The 17,256-nt window shown below is 36.6% G+C and overlaps 2 protein-coding genes across 7 annotated transcripts in view; one reads left to right on the top strand and one right to left on the bottom strand.

The window, feature by feature from the left end:
• The window catches only part of SLC25A27 (solute carrier family 25 member 27), a 30,058-nt gene extending 23,074 nt beyond the window's left edge, over nucleotides 1-6,984 (bottom strand). For 4 of the 6 annotated variants that reach the window (XR_006733504.1, XR_006733505.1, XM_045543678.1 and 1 more), the window contains exons 1-3: nucleotides 6,599-6,934; nucleotides 3,499-3,690; nucleotides 1,693-1,777 (exon numbers count right to left, since the gene is read on the bottom strand). Coding sequence is in view for 4 of the 6 variants with exons in the window: in XM_045543678.1 (XP_045399634.1) it covers nucleotides 1,693-1,777; nucleotides 3,499-3,690; nucleotides 6,599-6,704 (383 nt within the window). In the remaining 2 variants the exon portion in view is untranslated. Of the gene's footprint in view, nucleotides 1-1,692; nucleotides 1,778-3,498; nucleotides 3,691-6,598 lie in introns of all 6 variants that reach the window. The other 2 variants (XM_045543677.1, XM_045543680.1) reach the window with 1 other exon arrangement.
• A 71-nt stretch (nucleotides 6,985-7,055) lies between these two features.
• Nucleotides 7,056-17,256, top strand: part of LOC123632914 (24-hydroxycholesterol 7-alpha-hydroxylase) — an 88,763-nt gene continuing 78,562 nt past the window's right edge. Inside the window, exons 1-5 of the mRNA XM_045543676.1 lie at nucleotides 7,056-7,492; nucleotides 10,766-10,901; nucleotides 12,771-12,945; nucleotides 14,396-14,545; nucleotides 15,818-15,911. Of these exons, the coding sequence (XP_045399632.1) occupies nucleotides 7,316-7,492; nucleotides 10,766-10,901; nucleotides 12,771-12,945; nucleotides 14,396-14,545; nucleotides 15,818-15,911 (732 nt within the window). The 5' untranslated portion in view covers nucleotides 7,056-7,315. The remainder of the gene's footprint in view (nucleotides 7,493-10,765; nucleotides 10,902-12,770; nucleotides 12,946-14,395; nucleotides 14,546-15,817; nucleotides 15,912-17,256) is intronic.

Below are 17,256 nucleotides of genomic sequence, written 5' to 3'. Positions count from 1 at the left end.
GATGTAGAATGTCAAGTTGTATAGTGTTCAGTACTTTGTTTTCCTAACAGTATATCTTAAAGGTTACCCCTGTCAGATCATATAGAGCTGTCTCATTCATTTTAATATTTTCACAGCATTTCATTTTATGGATATACAATAATTTATTCAACTAGCATAACTTTAAACTAAGAAATCTGAACATTTACATAACATGTGCTAGATCCTGCCAAATTGCCCTCTATAGAACTTGTATCAACTTGCACTTCCACCAACCTAGGAGAATGTCTGTTACCCCACACAATGATAAGCATAGCACATTATGCATTTTTTCCCTCTTTGAAAATCTCATAACCACTCTCTCTGTGTTTTTTACATGTTTCTAATTATTTATTCATCTGTCTTTGTTTCTGTAAGTTGATGGCAGGACTATGCCTTTTTCATTACTATAACCTCAGTATTAAGTATGGCACACCATAATCTAATCATCTGATAAATACTTACCGGCTGATGGAATGGTTCTGACTGGGTCAAAAAGACATCAAACCAATCCACCCTGAGAGTATATTTCATAGTGTAATATTTTTTTTGAACTCTTTACCTAGGCTTTTCCCTTCTGGAGGAAATTCTAAAAATGCAAGGACTATTAATATTCTATTCCATCATTATTACCTCTGGGAAAGCAATTAGTATATCTTAGTACCTTATAATTTTTCAAAAACAGGACCAAGAGATTTTGCCTGAAAGGTGAAATTCTACTTACTGCCCTTTTCTTATAGTTGTGATTTGGACTTTTTTTAACCCCAGAAAAGATATTAGGCATTTTTCTATGTTAGTCATATAAAATCTAGCTCATTCTTTCAATAGCTGTGTTGTGCTTCCTTGTATAAATATAACTTACTCAACTACTTCCAAATTGATATTTATTTATTTAATTTTAGATTTGCTACCAACACTATCAACACTGCTACAGTCAGTATCTTTGAGTATGTGAGTGTGTGTGTGTCTTTATGCACACGTACAAGTATTTCTGCATGATTATAATCACAAAGAAAGATCTGAGTCAAAGGATTATAACTTTAAAATTTTTAATAGGTAATTCATGCTACAAAAAGATTATGGTAACATACCTTTCCACTAACAGTTTAAAGTTAGTTTTAATTAATTCCCCTGATTACTGGTGAGGTTGAACATTTTTACGTGGTTAATGAACATTTATATTTCTTCTCTTGTGAATGGCCTATTGGTATCCTTTCCTTATTTTTCATTGTGTTCTCCTTATTTTTTATTTATTTAAAGGAATTCTATGTATATTATTTATAGTAACATATTTTTTTCTGTTTCTGTTATAAATATTATAAATAATATGCACTTACATTCATCATCCCATCTAATCCCACAAAACAAACAGCTGATGGTAGGTATTACCTCTACGCAGAGAAAACTAAAGATAAAAATGTAAAGCAGTTTTTCCAGGTTACACAGTAGTAGAGCAAAAATTTGAGCCCATCTCTGTTTATACATGTATATACACGTATGTCTGTATACAATGTGCAGTAAATGATCAATTATTTTGGGGTTTATATTGTAATTATTTTTTTAAGCCTATAACTTAAGGCAATTTTGGTACAAATGTATAATTTTACATAAATCTAATGGGTAAACATTAAAGCCTTTGGGCCAATAACATGTTATTTTCAAAATAAAACTTACCAAAGGGGATAATGCTTATCTTCACTTTTGCCAAACACAACCTCTCGGAGATGTTCATAAGTGACCATTCGACCTCCAGAGTACACTGGGTTAAAAAAAAAAAAAAATCATGAAAAAGGTAGATTGAGCTTTATGTTTAATAAAATAAGAGAACATTCTGACCTGGCCTAGTCATTCTCTAGCTGTGGCTTTCTCTCATGAGCCCTGTGATGCTGATACATGGGCTTCTTGATGTTTCTTGAGGTGGGGCATGCTCTTGTAAGTCTCAGGCCTTCCCATACACTCTCTGATCTTTCTAGAATGGATTCTCCCTTCTCTGCTTTCCTACTTCTTCCTAGTCTTTTGAGACTCAACTCAATATGTTTTTCAAAAGGTCCTCGCTGGCCTTTTCCTTAACATATTAGAAATTAACTTGTTTTTCTTGCCCATCTTTCCATCAAACCATGAGCTTCTCTAGGCAGGCTCTGTGTGTGTTTTGTTTTTGTTTTATTACTTCAAATGCCCTACTACATACCTTGCTGAACAGCAGACGTTTTCACTGAATAAACATATATAACTTTGTTTGAGAATTTATTATATTAATGTAATATTTTCCAGTCAAGTATCAAACATGAATCTTAACTGTAAAACAATATAAGGTGGTCAACAAAATACAAATGAAAAGAAGTAAAACTCAAAACAATAACGAGATGCAAAGGAGAAAATATTAAAAAAGAATAGATGACAAAATTGTTACAGTCAGCACATAGTGTTCATATAGAGAGCTTTTATTAATATTTCAAGACATTAAATGAAATATTTAAGATATTAAAAAATGTACATGCAAAAACAGTAACAATTTCCATGCACAATTCTGGATAGTTCTCGATGATACACTCTAATTTACTCATCTGAGGAACTTAATCTTTAAAAATATTACATCAGTATGTACTAGAACTGGGCACTTTTCTGATCAAGGGTCACTATATGCTTAAGGAAACATTATGAATATAAAGGAGAAAACGTCACAGCTTTCCTACTTCCTTTTGAAGCCAAGTTTATGTTCTCCTGCCCACAAACTAAAAACTCAACAACTCCTATTGCTGTGAGTGCCACTTTGGAAACAGAACAGAAAAGTCTTCTCATGGCATAGTCACTACCATCTTCCTTTAAGAGTGACTAAAGACCCACATAGCAAGTTAGGTAGGCTGGGGAACTGGGGCAAAATTCACCTATGTGGCCTTTGCTCTATTGCCAGAGTTGGATTAGGCAGTGCTCCCTGCTCTCTTTCAGAGTAGTCTGGTCTCAGATGTTTGGGACAGAGATTCACAAGATTGGGTATTGTAGTAAATATATTTTAATTTTCAAAAAACATAAAAAATTGAAATCATGTGTTTAAAGTTTCTAAAGTAGAGAAAAATATTATTCATTTTTTCTTCCAAAACTTTTGTGAAACTTTTTATTAGGGAAAATTTCAAACATATTGAAAAGTAGAGAAAATAATATATAACTCCCTCTAATCTACCATTGAGACTTATCTATTGCTTACATTTTTGCCATATTTGCCATATTTGCTTCATTTTTTTTGCCTAATTATTTTAATGTACTTTATAGATATGACAGTTCATTCCTAAATACGTCAGTATGCATTTCTAAAAATTTAGGACAATTGGTAGTTAATCTTTCTCTTCTTAAGAGACTGTAATATTCATTTATCATACCAGTAGAGAAAAAACTAGTTGCTTTTTGGACACAGTTAAACAGAAAAGCAGAGGAGACAAACACAGAACTCATAACAAACTTACCAGCTAGAATCAAGATAAATACCTACGTGTCTGTAAATGGCGGGTGTCACTCCTTGCCAAAGCTTTAGAAAGCCTTCCTCTTGAATGATCCCTAGGGCTGTGCGCACCATGCCCCTATACGGGGCAGATTCTCTTGCACTGTCTCCCAACCGAGCAAGAGCAGCTTCTCCTTGCATTTGGAGTCGAGTTTTTGTGAGATCGAGGGGAAAGGTTGCTAACACAAAAACAAACGAAGGGAAAAACCCACAACATTCAGAGAAACAAATAAAAATCCTAAAATCATAGGACCAATATTTTACCCAGATCTGTGGCTTTCAAATTTTAGAATTTATCAGAATCAGCTAGGGAGATTTTTTTTTTAATTACAGATTTCCTAGCCTTATGCCTGTGGATTCTAATCCAATAGGTTGATGAGGGTTCAGAATTAGTTGATTCTCACTCACTCCCAAATTTAAGAATCATTGCACAAGACCACTCCAGATCACCAGCAAAAAATTAAAAAGTGACAAGCCTTGGGTTCTTTTATTCAGAAATTTCAGTTTAAAATCTACTTTGGTCCTCAATTTTCACTTTCCAATGAAAAATAATTTAAAGTATCCATATTCTCTGGCATCCCCTTGACTGTAGCCATAATTGTTTAAGATCTAACTTTAGAATACTGTATATTCTTATGTACCATGATAAATGCTAGATGAAGCTGGATTGCATAATTTCATGGGTGATATCCACATACACATGAATCACTGACTTGATGTTTGAGATACAGAAGACGTAATGGAGTTTACAATGTCATCTTTTAAATACAAGGGTCACACACCAGTACTCTTTCAATTAAAGCATATATTGAATTGCTTTTCCACTACTCATGGCCTCCTTATAAGTACCAAATATATTTGTAAAAAAATGTTTTATTTAAATTTTGAATTGGAGATAGACCTTTTACTTTAAAACAGTTAAGCTAATTGGCCCACATATGGAAGTTCAAACTCATGAATTTATAATATAAAATGTACCAAATGAGGCCAGGTGTTGTGGCTCACGCCTGTAATCCTAGCACTCTGGGAGGCCGAGGCGGGTGGATTGTTTGAGCTCAGGAGTTTGAGACCAGCCTGAGCAAGAGTGAGACCCCGTCTGTACTAAAAATACAAAGAAATTATATGGACAACTAAAAATACATATAGAAAAAATTAGCCAGGCATGGTGGCACATGCCTGTAGTGCCAGCTACTCAGGAGGCTGAGGCAGGAGGATTGCTTGAGCCCAGGAGTTTGAGGTTGCTATGAGCTACGCTGATGCCACAGCACTCTAGCCAGGGCAACAGAGTGAGACCCTGACTCAAAAAAAAAAAAAATAATAAAAATAAAAAATAAAATAAAATAAAATGTCCCATATGATTGAAATAACAACATTCAGACAAGTTCATGAACATTAATGACATTACATAAGACTTTTCTATGACCACCACCTGATATAAAACCCTAGTATGCCTTTTCCAAGAGAAAACAGAGTTGATGGCAGCAGGGAAGAGAATATTAAATCCTACCACTGATCTTTGGAAAAGTTAATATGCTGCTGATAGTTTCTCTAAAACAGAAGTAGCTTGCATATAGAAACTTCAAGCAATGTTTTATTGATATATGAAACCTGAAAAGTCTTAAGAAATAGGAGCCTCTATATTATCACAGACTATGTTTCTCAAAATAATTTTTGTTTTCTTACAGGTACTTAAATAATTTTTCAGGTTCCTAAATTAATTTGTACTCAAAACTATCCATATTTTGATTTCTCTGCCTCCCATCCCTATCCCCCACACAATTCTCCCCATGAATTATTAACAGGAGGAATATTCCTGTAAAGAAGCCATTGAGTCACATCAATGGAAAAAAATGGGAATATATCTAATTCAGCAATCTGCTTTTAGATTTTTTTTAAAAAGTTGATGAATTTTATTTCAGTAAAAACAATGAAAAAATAAAAATTCTCTATCAGCTTTGAAAGGAGAGAGAGAGAAAAATAGAAAGGCCAAAGGACAAAAATGAAAGAGTAGAAAAAAAAAGATCATGTGCTTGCTGTGCTAGAGATACAAAATAAACTCATTTAGAATAGGATCGACTAACATTTACAAATGTACATTTACAAATGATAAGGCCTCAGAACTGTTCCTTTTTTTTATTCTTCGTTTCAAACAGGCAAGAAAATTTATGGGCAATCTTAAATGGACAGTTAAGGCTTCACAGGGAACACACAGGCACTCTACTCACAAAACTCTTGGAATAAACACCACTTGCTCATTCAAGGCCATCGTGATTCCACTCTAGGTGGCCTCTGAAAGTTTTTCTCTGACTCGTTTAAGCAGATGTAACTGTTCTTCTTCTATACTCTATGACACCTAATAAATCTTCATTATAATAAGTATCCCATTCTAATTGTCTTTCTCTGAATTTCTCCCCATCAGCCTATAAGAAGGTCAGAACTCGTCTTTTCAACTATATATCCACAGTCCCTAGTATTGTAGTAATTATAATAGTGTCGCAATTAATGGGTGTCCTGCCTTGAGTTTAGCACTTATACATTACTGACTTCTCAGAATCCTACAAGGTAAACACAGTATAGATGTGTTAAGTTAGCTCAAAGAGGTCGAGTAATGGGCAGATGTTTGAATAGAATGCTCAGTAAGTGATAGGTCCTACAAGGTACCTCCACAACTTACACCCAAAAGACAACGACACACTGAGGTTGTGTAATAATATAAATCACAGAGATTCAAGAAGGATGAAAACTGGATTGTGTTTTTAAAAAGGTCATCCTCACGAAAGGGAAAATGATTCCTATAGAGGAACCACAGCTCATGAAGCTTGTCAAAGTGCACATTCAAGAACAATAGCACATCCCTGAGGGAGGTATCCAAGGAAATTAGAAGGAAAACACCTTAGAGACCTCCAATCCCTTCTCCTCTCAAAACTGGCCTTCCCCAACCCTGCAGCATCGCTAGGCAGGCGTGGAAGAAGAGGGCGCAACCTCTCGGGATGCGCACAGCCTGGAGCCGAGCCGCCCGCGCGTCCCTCCCCCAGCGCAGCGCCACGGCGACTTGCCCGGGAGGCCCAGGCGTGGGCAGCCGGGTACCTAGCTCGGCCACGGTGGCCGCGCAGCCGGACAGGAGGAACTTGCTCGCTCGGGGCCATCTCTGGGCGAGCGGCAAAAGCCTCTCATCATCCTCCGGGACGGACATTCAGCAGCAGGACAGGACGACAACGCACCCCTCCTCGCCGGTGCACCGCGCCGCAGCTGGCCGCCACTCTGCCAGGGCGGCCCCTGTTCAACCCGCGAGTGGCCGGGCGGGAACCATTTCCCCCGTTCCGCTCGGCCCGGGAAACCCACAGCCTTCCTGGCAGTCTCAGGCTGTAGTGGTCCAGCTGCCCCCTGAAACCCGCCCCAGAGCAGGAAAACAAAGCAGAACCCACTAGGCTTCTGGGAAATGTAGTCCGCCGGGCTCAGCGACTTCTCTGATTGGCTGGCAGCTGGGCGCCCGCAGCGCCTCCGCCAGTCTCCATGGCAACAGCGCGTGTTTCCTCCCATCGACCCAGCGCGGCGCAGCCCTGAATTTTTTCCGCCGCGTCCAGGACTTTTAGAAGTGGAGGTGGGAGGGAGCAATGATGCAAAAATCACCAAAAATTTGGGGCGGGGAAAGGAAGCTACAGTTTGGAAGGAGAGCTGGTTGCACAAGTTGCAGCAGAAAGTTTGGGAGGCTGGGCGGGTTCCCTAGACCCGGGAAAGGAGCCAGTGCCAAGGCAGCAGGACTTTTTCAAACTTCTGTGATTCGTCAAAGTGCTGGACAAAAATATGGAACTAATTTCCTCAACAGTGATTGCAATCCTAGGTTGCGTTGCTCTGTTCTTATTCCTCCAGTGGAAGAATTTTCGTAGACCTCCGTGCATCAAAGGCTGGATTCCTTGGGTTGGAGCTGGATTTGAGTTTGGAAAAGCCCCTCTAGAATTCATAGAGAAAGCAAGAATCAAGGTATGTAGCCGTGACAGGCGGGGTTTCCAAAGGAGATAATGTGGGTTTTTTGTTTGTTTTCTTTGTTTGGATCTCAAGTGCACTGTTGAAATAGGGGGAACATGCCTGCTATCCGGACCTAAAGGATCTAGTTATTTATTAATTCCTATACTAACAGTTGACACCCAGGACTTATGCGAAGTTTTGCCGAAGACATGAAATATAACACAGCTTGCACCTGCCTTTTTGGAAGTAGAAACTAACAAAAGTGCTAGTTACTTCACCGAAGTTAAATTTTAAGTGTATACATATTAAGTAAATGCTTGCAGTAATTGGGAAAGACAGAAGTGTAATACAACTTAAATTTGTGAAAATGAGTAATAAATTCGTATCCAAGTTGGAATTAACACCAAGATATTGTAAAAATTGCTTGCAAAGTTGGTGTTTATCAATTTAACAGGCACTGTATTTTCAGCTGGTTTTGTTGTTTGATAATGATGAGCTCCATTTTTATTGCATCCCAAGGAGATTTGTAATCCATCTTGTAGTAGATGTTTTTGTCCTTAAAGTATCTTTCAAATGTCTGAGCACTTTAGGGAACAGACCTTTGTTAGCCTTTCAATTTTTATTCAATTTCCCACCAACAAAATTTTATGGGATTTGATTGTCTAATAAGTTTGTATGATATTAATCACCATTACGTATTATATTAATAATACTTTCTGTGGTAACTCTTTCTTCACATAGGTTCCTATTTAGTTAGCTCCATTTGTAGAATAATGTTGTACAAAGTAGCATTATGTATACCACTGATCATTTACCCTCAGAATCACTGAGATTCCAGTTTTGTAAAAAACTTAAGAGAATATTGAAGAGAATGAAGATGAATATAAAAATAACCTAGAATATCACACCAGAAATAAATACTGTAAAAATTTAGTGTATTTATATTATTTTGGCCTTTTTTCTATACATTTGCATACTTTTCAATAAACAATAATAAGCTAATATTATAATGACATTTTATATGCTTTTGAATTTAACATGTGAATAATTTTCCCATGTTCTTAAATATTTCTCTGAATCTTCTTTTTAATGACTACATATTATCATATGAGGATATAATAGTTTACTTAAATCTCATGAGTTGTGTATATAGGTGGCTGCCAACTTTTTTTCTTTATTTCAACCAATGCTTTAATGAGCAATCTTGCATGGGTGTGCACACACACGCGTATATGTATTGTGCAGTTGTACATTTTGCAATTATCTGATTGTTTTCTCAGGATAAATTACTAGAAATAGAATTGTCAAGTTAAAGGACTTGAACACTTAAATTGTTTATATTAATGTGTTACCCTTGGAAAGGGATGTAACAATATACATTTTTTATTTTACTTCGAGTGTATGGAATTGCCTAGCTTTTCATATCCTGGGCCACATTGGATGTCATAATTCTTTATAACTTTTGCTAGTCTGATAGATGAAAAATGATATTTCCTAAAGAAAATCTTTGTCTCCCACAGCCTTCCTTAGGCATACGAAGGGTCATTGTGGTGATGGAAATATTCTGTATCTTAACTGTATCAATGTCAATAGTCTGGTTGTGATGTTGTACTATAGTTTTGCAGGATGTTAATACTGGGGAAAACAGTAATGGGTACATAGGATGTCTCTGTAATATTTCTTACAATTGCATGCTAATCTATAGTTATCTCAAAATAAAAAAATTAACTAAAAAATACACAAGCATCACTTCTACAACATGCTGTATGTGCTTGCCTTCATAACACTGAGGCTGCTGACATCGCACAAAATAAAAGAACAAAAGAAAAGTAAACAAACAAAAAAACCCACTGTTAGCAGAATTTATAACACTATGCATGACCATGTTTCACTGTCCGGTTGTATTGCCACATGTCAGCAGTTATCTCAACTATTCAATGTGTTTGAACTTCTTGGTCTATACTTGTGGCCAGCGTGTGTGTAGATATTGCAAAAGGCCACCTTCTTAATGGAAAATTAAGAATTTTCATTTTAACAAAACTTTAACAAACAATGAAAATGACTCATCTTCTAAGTGTTGATAACAAACAATTGTAGAGAGGGACTATTGGGAAGCAGTGTAGGTGTCCGGATCACTACTGTGAGAAAATGGGACTTTACTTTTGGGGGTTCCATGACTCTTGGGCCTACGGTTACCTGGTAGTACGCAATAATGTGTGCCCTCTTATGGGGAGAATAGAGATGACTGAAAGATACTGAAGTAGTGATGAGCATAAATGATGTTTTGAGCTATTTATAATAACTGTAATGAGATATGAAACTCTGATGGTTTGTTTTGATGATAGAGTCATGGGTAAGATTGTGGTTTGTTGCCTATGTTCACAGTTGAAGAAAATGCTAAATTATAGTTAGAGGTCAATGAAAATGATGACACATTTTCCCCCAACTAGGTCATGGACCCCCTGCAATCAAACCCTGTGCTAAACTATGTTTGTAGGCTGCTAAGAGTGGTCTGATAGAGAGGTGAACATTAATGAAAGAGAGAGAAAGCACAACTGTAGAACAAAGAGAAGGCAAGAGAGCATAGGATCTGTTAATAGGACACAATTGAAGGGATGTGAGCATTTCACAGGGGCAGCAACTTCCATCCGTGTTAACAGGAGGGAAAGCATGGAGAAGGGGTCAAATATGTACCTTGCAAGATTTGGTGGTGAGATGAGGCTGCTCTTACTTACTTGCCTCCATTTTTCCAGTGAGTTACAAGGCAGGGACACTATTTCAGAGAGGAAAGGGGTGGGCAAGGTGTTCAGGTAGAATAGTCATTTTTGGAAAGAAAGTGAACATATTAGAAAAGTGTACAGGATTGTAAGACATTTTTGAGTGACTATGAATTTCCTACAAAAACCAGCTTGGGTTTTCTTGAGCAACATTGAGCTATAGGGTGCTTATAAGCCTACTAATATCTTGAAAACAATGTTCAAATATCACAGTGTTGCTATACATTCTAATTGTTTTTTGTAATTATCATTTTCTAATTATTTCATACTATAAGAGAGGAAGATATAAATAACATGATCAAAAAAATTACATATTAAGACAGAACAAATTAAGATTAATGTTATTTAGATTTGAGTGAAACAGTCAAAATTTATAATGAATTACCAAATATAATCATTTTTCTCTTGACTATAACTTCAGCGTTGGGGTTCTTGAGGAAAACTGTCTTAATATAACCCATGGCTTAGAAATGGTTACTAACATGATCTGTGTTTATGTGTTTTATTTCAGTATGGACCAATATTTACAGTCTTTGCTATGGGAAACAGAATGACCTTTGTTACTGAAGAAGAGGGAATTAATGTATTTCTAAAATCCAAAAATATAAATTTTGAACTAGCAGTGGAAAATACTGTCTATCGTACAGGTAAAAGATATTTTAAGATAGCTCATTTGAAATACAACATTGGAATCCAAGAGTAGTTTTACATAAAAGTTATATAGTCCCTCCTCTATCAAGAGTGATGGGGGTCCATTACTTTATTCTTGGGGGAAGGTTAGAAGGGAAAAAGAATATATGATGAGTTTGGTCATTGAAAAGCAAATTATTGACAGTCTAACACATTAGGATTTTTATTACACATTGAAAGACATAAGGTTACCTCACTGATGTTTTCTTTAGAAAATAATGGAATCTGTATCATGCTGTAGCTCCCAATTATGGCTAACTCTGTTCCGCTGCTGTATATACAATGTTTCACAGGCTAAAGCTCTTGGCCTGATTACATGTTGTTACTGTGCTCCCTGAAAGTAGAATTCCACTGCTTAGTAAGCCCTTTACTATGGCATTTCCTGACATATCCCATAGGGCTGTTAAGGTAAGTGTGGGGGGCTTGGCTTGCCCTTGCACAAATTCTCCATCCTCAAAGACTGCAAGATGGTACTGGTGAGCATGTTTCCCACGTGGTTGTCTGTCTTCATTTCTTCCCAGGCTGCAAATGTGTGTGCTGATGCCATTTGTCCTTGTGAGAATGCAGAACTGGTTCATTTTGTGCTTGATTCTTTTCTCTACTTTCACAATATTTGCCCTTGCTTCTACTCTCTATGGCTTCTTTTCTCTCTTTCTTTCTTCTCTGGTTCCTTTGCATGTAGCCTCTTGTGCATTTCTTGCTATTAAGACAAAAAAGTTTGTTTTAAAAGCTAGCAGTGATCAATAGCATGATTTTTTTTTTTCTTACTTCCAAGAAAATCACATGTTGGTTAAATTCTTTGACTATTTAGTGCTTTTTGATATTTGAACCATGGATCCAGATCAAATAATACAAATATTTTGAATGTTTTTGATCTGTATCATCACATATCCCTTCAGAAAAAATACACCAACCTACCTATCAGAGGTGTATGGAAATAATCAAGTTATTTCACCTCTACCTCCCCTGAGAACTTTTGTGTTTAAATATTTTTATTTAACAGATGAAATATGTTAGTATTTACTCTTGAGCCACCTTCCAATTCTTCCCATCTATTCCCCCATCATAGAGAAGATGTATGCTCAGGAAATGTAAAAATTACTTTTAATTAACTTGAACAAAATATAATCTACACATAATAGCATGATGAAATACAAAATACAAAATTATTTTTTGAAAAAGTTATTTCAAAGATAGTAAAATAAGATCAAAGAAAAATGTAAAGAAATAAGCTTAAAAAAACCCAAACAAACAAAAATACCTCACTCAGTCTCGCCACCCCAACCTAACCAGGAGTCTGGATCATGGAAGGAGCATGAACACTAGTATAAAGGAAATGGTGGGGTCAAAACTGTTCACGGGGTTAGGAAAGGCCTCCTGGTAGAAGTTATATTCAAGAAGACACTTAAGGGTAAATAGAAATTAGTAGCTTATGGGTGTAGGGGTGTGGGAGCAGCGGTGGGGGTAGAGATGGGGTGATAAAGTAGAGAATGTTCTGAGCAGACAGAACAGCTTCTGAAAATGCAGGGATATGTAAAATACTATGTGTTTTCAATGTACCTGGATTTAGAGGGGGAAGGGCTGGAAATACCAGCCCTCTTAGAATCAACCATTATATATCATCCCTTAAAGTGAATTACCCCTTAGACTTTTACTATCTCGAGGTATACTTTGAATCTTTATCTACTTTTATTCACAGGAGGTGATTCTATGTGCTTGGAAGACTTTGGCTATAGTCCCTAGTGACCAAATAGTAGTAGAGGTATATTGACTGTATGCTTCAAAGAGTTGTTGCTTATTTTGAAAATAATTTTCTCTGTTTATAGCATCAATCCCAAAGAACATCTTTTTAACACTGCATGAAAAACTCAATGTTATACTGAAAAGGAAAATGGGGACTGTCAATCTCTATCAATTCCCTGGACAAATGACTGAAGAATTACACGAACAACTGGAGAATTTAGGCACTCATGGGACAATGGACCTGAACAACTTAGTAAGGTAAACAGATAAATAGTTGCATTGGTATGATTTCATTTTGCCTTTTTGGAATAAAGAGATTTTAAACCTTTATATTAGACTTTAAAAATTATCTGTTGGAGTAATGAAATCTGCCTAAGTAGGCTATAAAGAGATTATTTTAATGTTTTAAATTCTAAATAATGGGCAATTTTCAGTTTAGCATTTCTATTTTATGATGAGCAAATAAGCCAGTACAATCTTTGTAATACATTTACAGTAATTTTTCTTTAGTCAGTCCATACAATTGTGCATACTCTACATGGATTTACCTCTTATAATTGTCATGCATCCATCAGAATTTTGATGAAACATTCAGTGCAATCTGTGATTATTAGAACGAGAGGACATTGACAGGACAGGGGAGAGAATGGAATCCTAAAGTGGATGACAACGGTCCAGGAGATATTTGTGAAATTTAAGAGGCGAAGGCAATGTCAATATTGCCTCGGAACTGAGCCCCAGGGTCCTCCAAAGAGACAGGGAAGACGGGAAAGAGCAGAGAGTATTAGCCACATTCTGAAACTTTCTGGAAAAGTTAAGGGCTGGGCAAAGGAGCCATGAGAAAAAATTTCCACATGCATAAGGAGATTTAGTAAATTAAAGTTACCCGAGGCATCTCAGTGGAATCCTGTTCAATAGTTCTGACTCATGAAACAGAATAACATTTAACATTTTGTTAAAGGTCCAGAAACTGGAGGAGGTGGGAGATGGGGAAAAGAAACAACCAAATTTAAAAATTTGCTAAAGCACGTGCAATATTCCACAACAAAACAAAGCAAATTCTTGGATACTTTTGAAACTTTGGGGAAGGAGATTCTGAAGGGATGGTAAATAAAAATTAAATAAATAATATTTAGTATTACTAATCTAGGGCATGTTAATAATCTGTGATATTGTTTTTCTCATAGATACCACAGTAATCATTTTATTCACTTACAGTAAAATTTATTGGTGATAAGTACTATATTTCATTATGCAATAGCTTGAATTTATGGAATCCTGTGTGAAATTAGGAAATTTGGTGACTAATACTGCCCTTGATTCTTTGATTATTTTTTGTGCTGCTATCAAAAGACACGGACTGTATCTTACCTATTGATATTATTTGCTAAGTAAATTCTTGTTGAATTATATTGATTCAATTTATTTCTGTTTATCATCTTATATTTGTCAGGGTCTAATATGCTTGCTTAGAAAGCATTTAAAAATCTTCAGGTAAATAAGACCATAATTTCAGTTCTCCTTGAATTATCTAGACCATAGTAAGCAAATATTAAAACTTAACAGTGACTTTTTCCCAAGAGAATCTGTCACATATTATCTACCCCTAATACATGAGTAGCACTATTAAATAATGCCCTCTTTTGTATCCTGTGCCTTTCTTCTTTGGTCTTTGGGTCTGACTTGCTATGTGTTTCTGTCTTTGTAGGCATCTCCTTTATCCAGTCACAGTGAATGTACTATTTAATAAAGGTTTGTTTCCTACAAATGAGAGGAAAATCAAAGAGTTCTATCAGCATTTTCAAGCTTATGATGAAGGTTTTGAGTATGGGTCCCAGATGCCAGAATACCTCCTAAGGTAGAGAATTATATAATTAATTCATTGACCAAGTTCCTATGAGAAATTCATACATCCTGTCGTTTCTCTCCTCTAAGTAGATACAATAACAGCAGTTTAAGTAGGAGAGAGGCTATTCCTTATGATCTGGTTTTTTTGGGTGTCTATGAATTGAGGGTAGAACTAAAGAAGAGAGGTATACTTCCTTTTTCTTATTTTGATGAGCAAAGACAGAGAGAGAGAGAGAGATGGGATTAAGAATTTATTTTGTGGCCTTTTATCCCATTTACAGCTTATTGTTATCACATTCATTACTGCAGTTCTGCAGTTTGGATCCATGCTAAATCACCGAGTGTGAGCAGTCTCAGAGTCAGACATTATCATCCTCATTCTCTCTGAGGCAGAAGTGGGCGTGATCAAATGTATTTCTCACAGTTGGCTCAGACAAGTGTTTGCAAAGTGGTTCACATGCAACATAACTGCATGATTTTTAAATTTCTTGGCAGCTGCTCTATGTCTTACTCCATTTGGGCTGCTATAACGAAGTGCCATAGACTGCGTGGCTTATAAACAACAGAAAATGATTTCTCACAGTTCTGGAGGCTGGGAGGTCTGAGATCTGGGTGCCGCCATAGTTGGGTTCTGGTGAGGGTCATCTTCAAGGTTGGAGGCTCCCAGTTTATCACTGTGTTCTCACGTGGGGGAAGGGGCAAACAAGCTTCCTTGGCCTCTTTTATAAGGCACTCATGCTATTCATGAGGGCTCCATCCTCTTGACCTAATGACCTCCCAAAGGCCCCACTTCCTTATACCGTCACATTGGGGGTTAGGATTTTAACATATGGATATTGGGGGGGACACAAATATTCAGATCATAGCAGTCTACAGTGGAGACTGGTGAGAAAAGATTAAAAAGATTATAGCCAGTTTGGTTTAGCGGGCTTAAACCCAGCAGTTGGTCCCCATGCTGGGTTTTCATCCTCCCACAATTTCCAACAGCCACAGTAAAAGCAGACCAAGCAAGTTGTGGGCCTGTTCTCTTATTCAGTGTCAGCCCAATAGGAATCCAAACATGTATTTACAAAAGACACTAAGAGGTGTTTACCTCGTTCCCTCAATTGTCCTTGTATACTAATGATTCTGAAGGTAGACCATTCATGAAATTCTACCTGAAAAGGAAGAAGAAATTTAGAGATGTAATTCTAATTCCACAGACCTTCCCTGCTTTTATGCTGTGACCTATTATTCCTAAAGTGCTTTCAAATCAATTTTTACATATTTTTTTCTCATGTAGAAACTGGTCAAAATCTAAAAAGTGGTTCCTAGCCCTGTTTGAAAAAAACATTCCAGATATAAAAACATACAAATCTGCAAAAGGTAATTCCATGGTAAGTACTTTTTACCTTTTGTTGCTAAAATATATGAGATGAAGATAATAATAAACTATGATTGTTAAAGTATATTTTTGCTGAAAAACGTAAGATTGATTAGATTCCATTTTTATGCCAAGCACTGTACCAGACATATTTAGATACAATACTTTATTATTATATCCTCACAACACTGAGGTAAGTATTAATCCTATTCTACATAAGAAAAAAACTAAGGCTACAAACACCAAAATAAAACAGGATTCTGATATTCTTTATTGATTTCTATATTATCATCAATAATGTCAACAGTGACAAATGGGAGTAATGGAAAATTAGGGAAGGAAAATAAAACTCTACAAAGTAGACTTTATTCTTGATGCCATTCCTGCTATTGTTTGTTTCTTCAAATGCAAGGAGGTAGAATGGTATAATTTTAAAAGCAAGGCACTAGGAGTCAGTGCCCTACGTGTTATTCTAGATCTGTGGTGGTTCAAATGTGGTCCGTAGACCAACAGCATGAGCATCACTTGGGAACCATTCAACTGGGGACTCTGGGGTGGAGCCCAGCCATCTGTGGTCCAACCAGCTTTCCAGGTGGTTCTGATGCTGGCTCGTGAATGGGTCTCAGCCCTGGCTGCCCATTAGAATCGCCTCTGGGAGCTTTAAAAACTATCTGATGCCTGAGTCCACCCTCTGAGACTGAGTTTCACATTGTCTGGACTGCCTGGGCTCAAAGCCAGTCACCACTTGTGTGACCTTGGGCATAGTACCTAACCTCTTGGCCTCAGTTTCCTCACCTACCTCATAAAGTTGTGGGATTAAATGATTTAAGTTTTATAAAGTACTCAGAACATAGTAAGGACTAGGTAAGAGTTTATCATTGTTGTTATCATTTGCAATCTTTCAGTATTTAAAGATGACATCAAAAGTTTTTATTTGTTTGTTTTTAATTGTACAGCAATTGTCATAAACAACTCTGCTTGAAACTAGAAAGAAAGATGGCCTTAGAAAAAAGGAAGATGTGAACATTTAGGTATCTCCCTCCTGAATAAAGAGAACAGAAAGCTACCCTGAATGCCCTTCATTGACAAACTATGTTTCATCTAACGTCTCTGTCTTAAAAACAACCCAGACAAACACACTTTTTTGTTTGTATTATTTTGCAGAATTTAGGGGCATGAGTGTATGTGTATAAAATGTATACCCAGACAGATACGTAATCTATGGGCCTAGTAAATGGGGTTTTTAAATCCCCAGCTAAAATTCCCTACTGATAATACCTCCAGAATAACATTTATTTTTCTTACTTTGAAGAAATGAGGAATTTTAAATCATAGGTATTCTAACTCCCTGTTTGAGT

The sequence above is a fragment of the Lemur catta genome, chromosome 2, assembly GCF_020740605.2.
Source record: "Lemur catta isolate mLemCat1 chromosome 2, mLemCat1.pri, whole genome shotgun sequence".
NCBI lineage: Eukaryota > Metazoa > Chordata > Mammalia > Primates > Lemuridae > Lemur > Lemur catta.
This window is presented reverse-complemented; position numbering and strand designations above follow the sequence as displayed.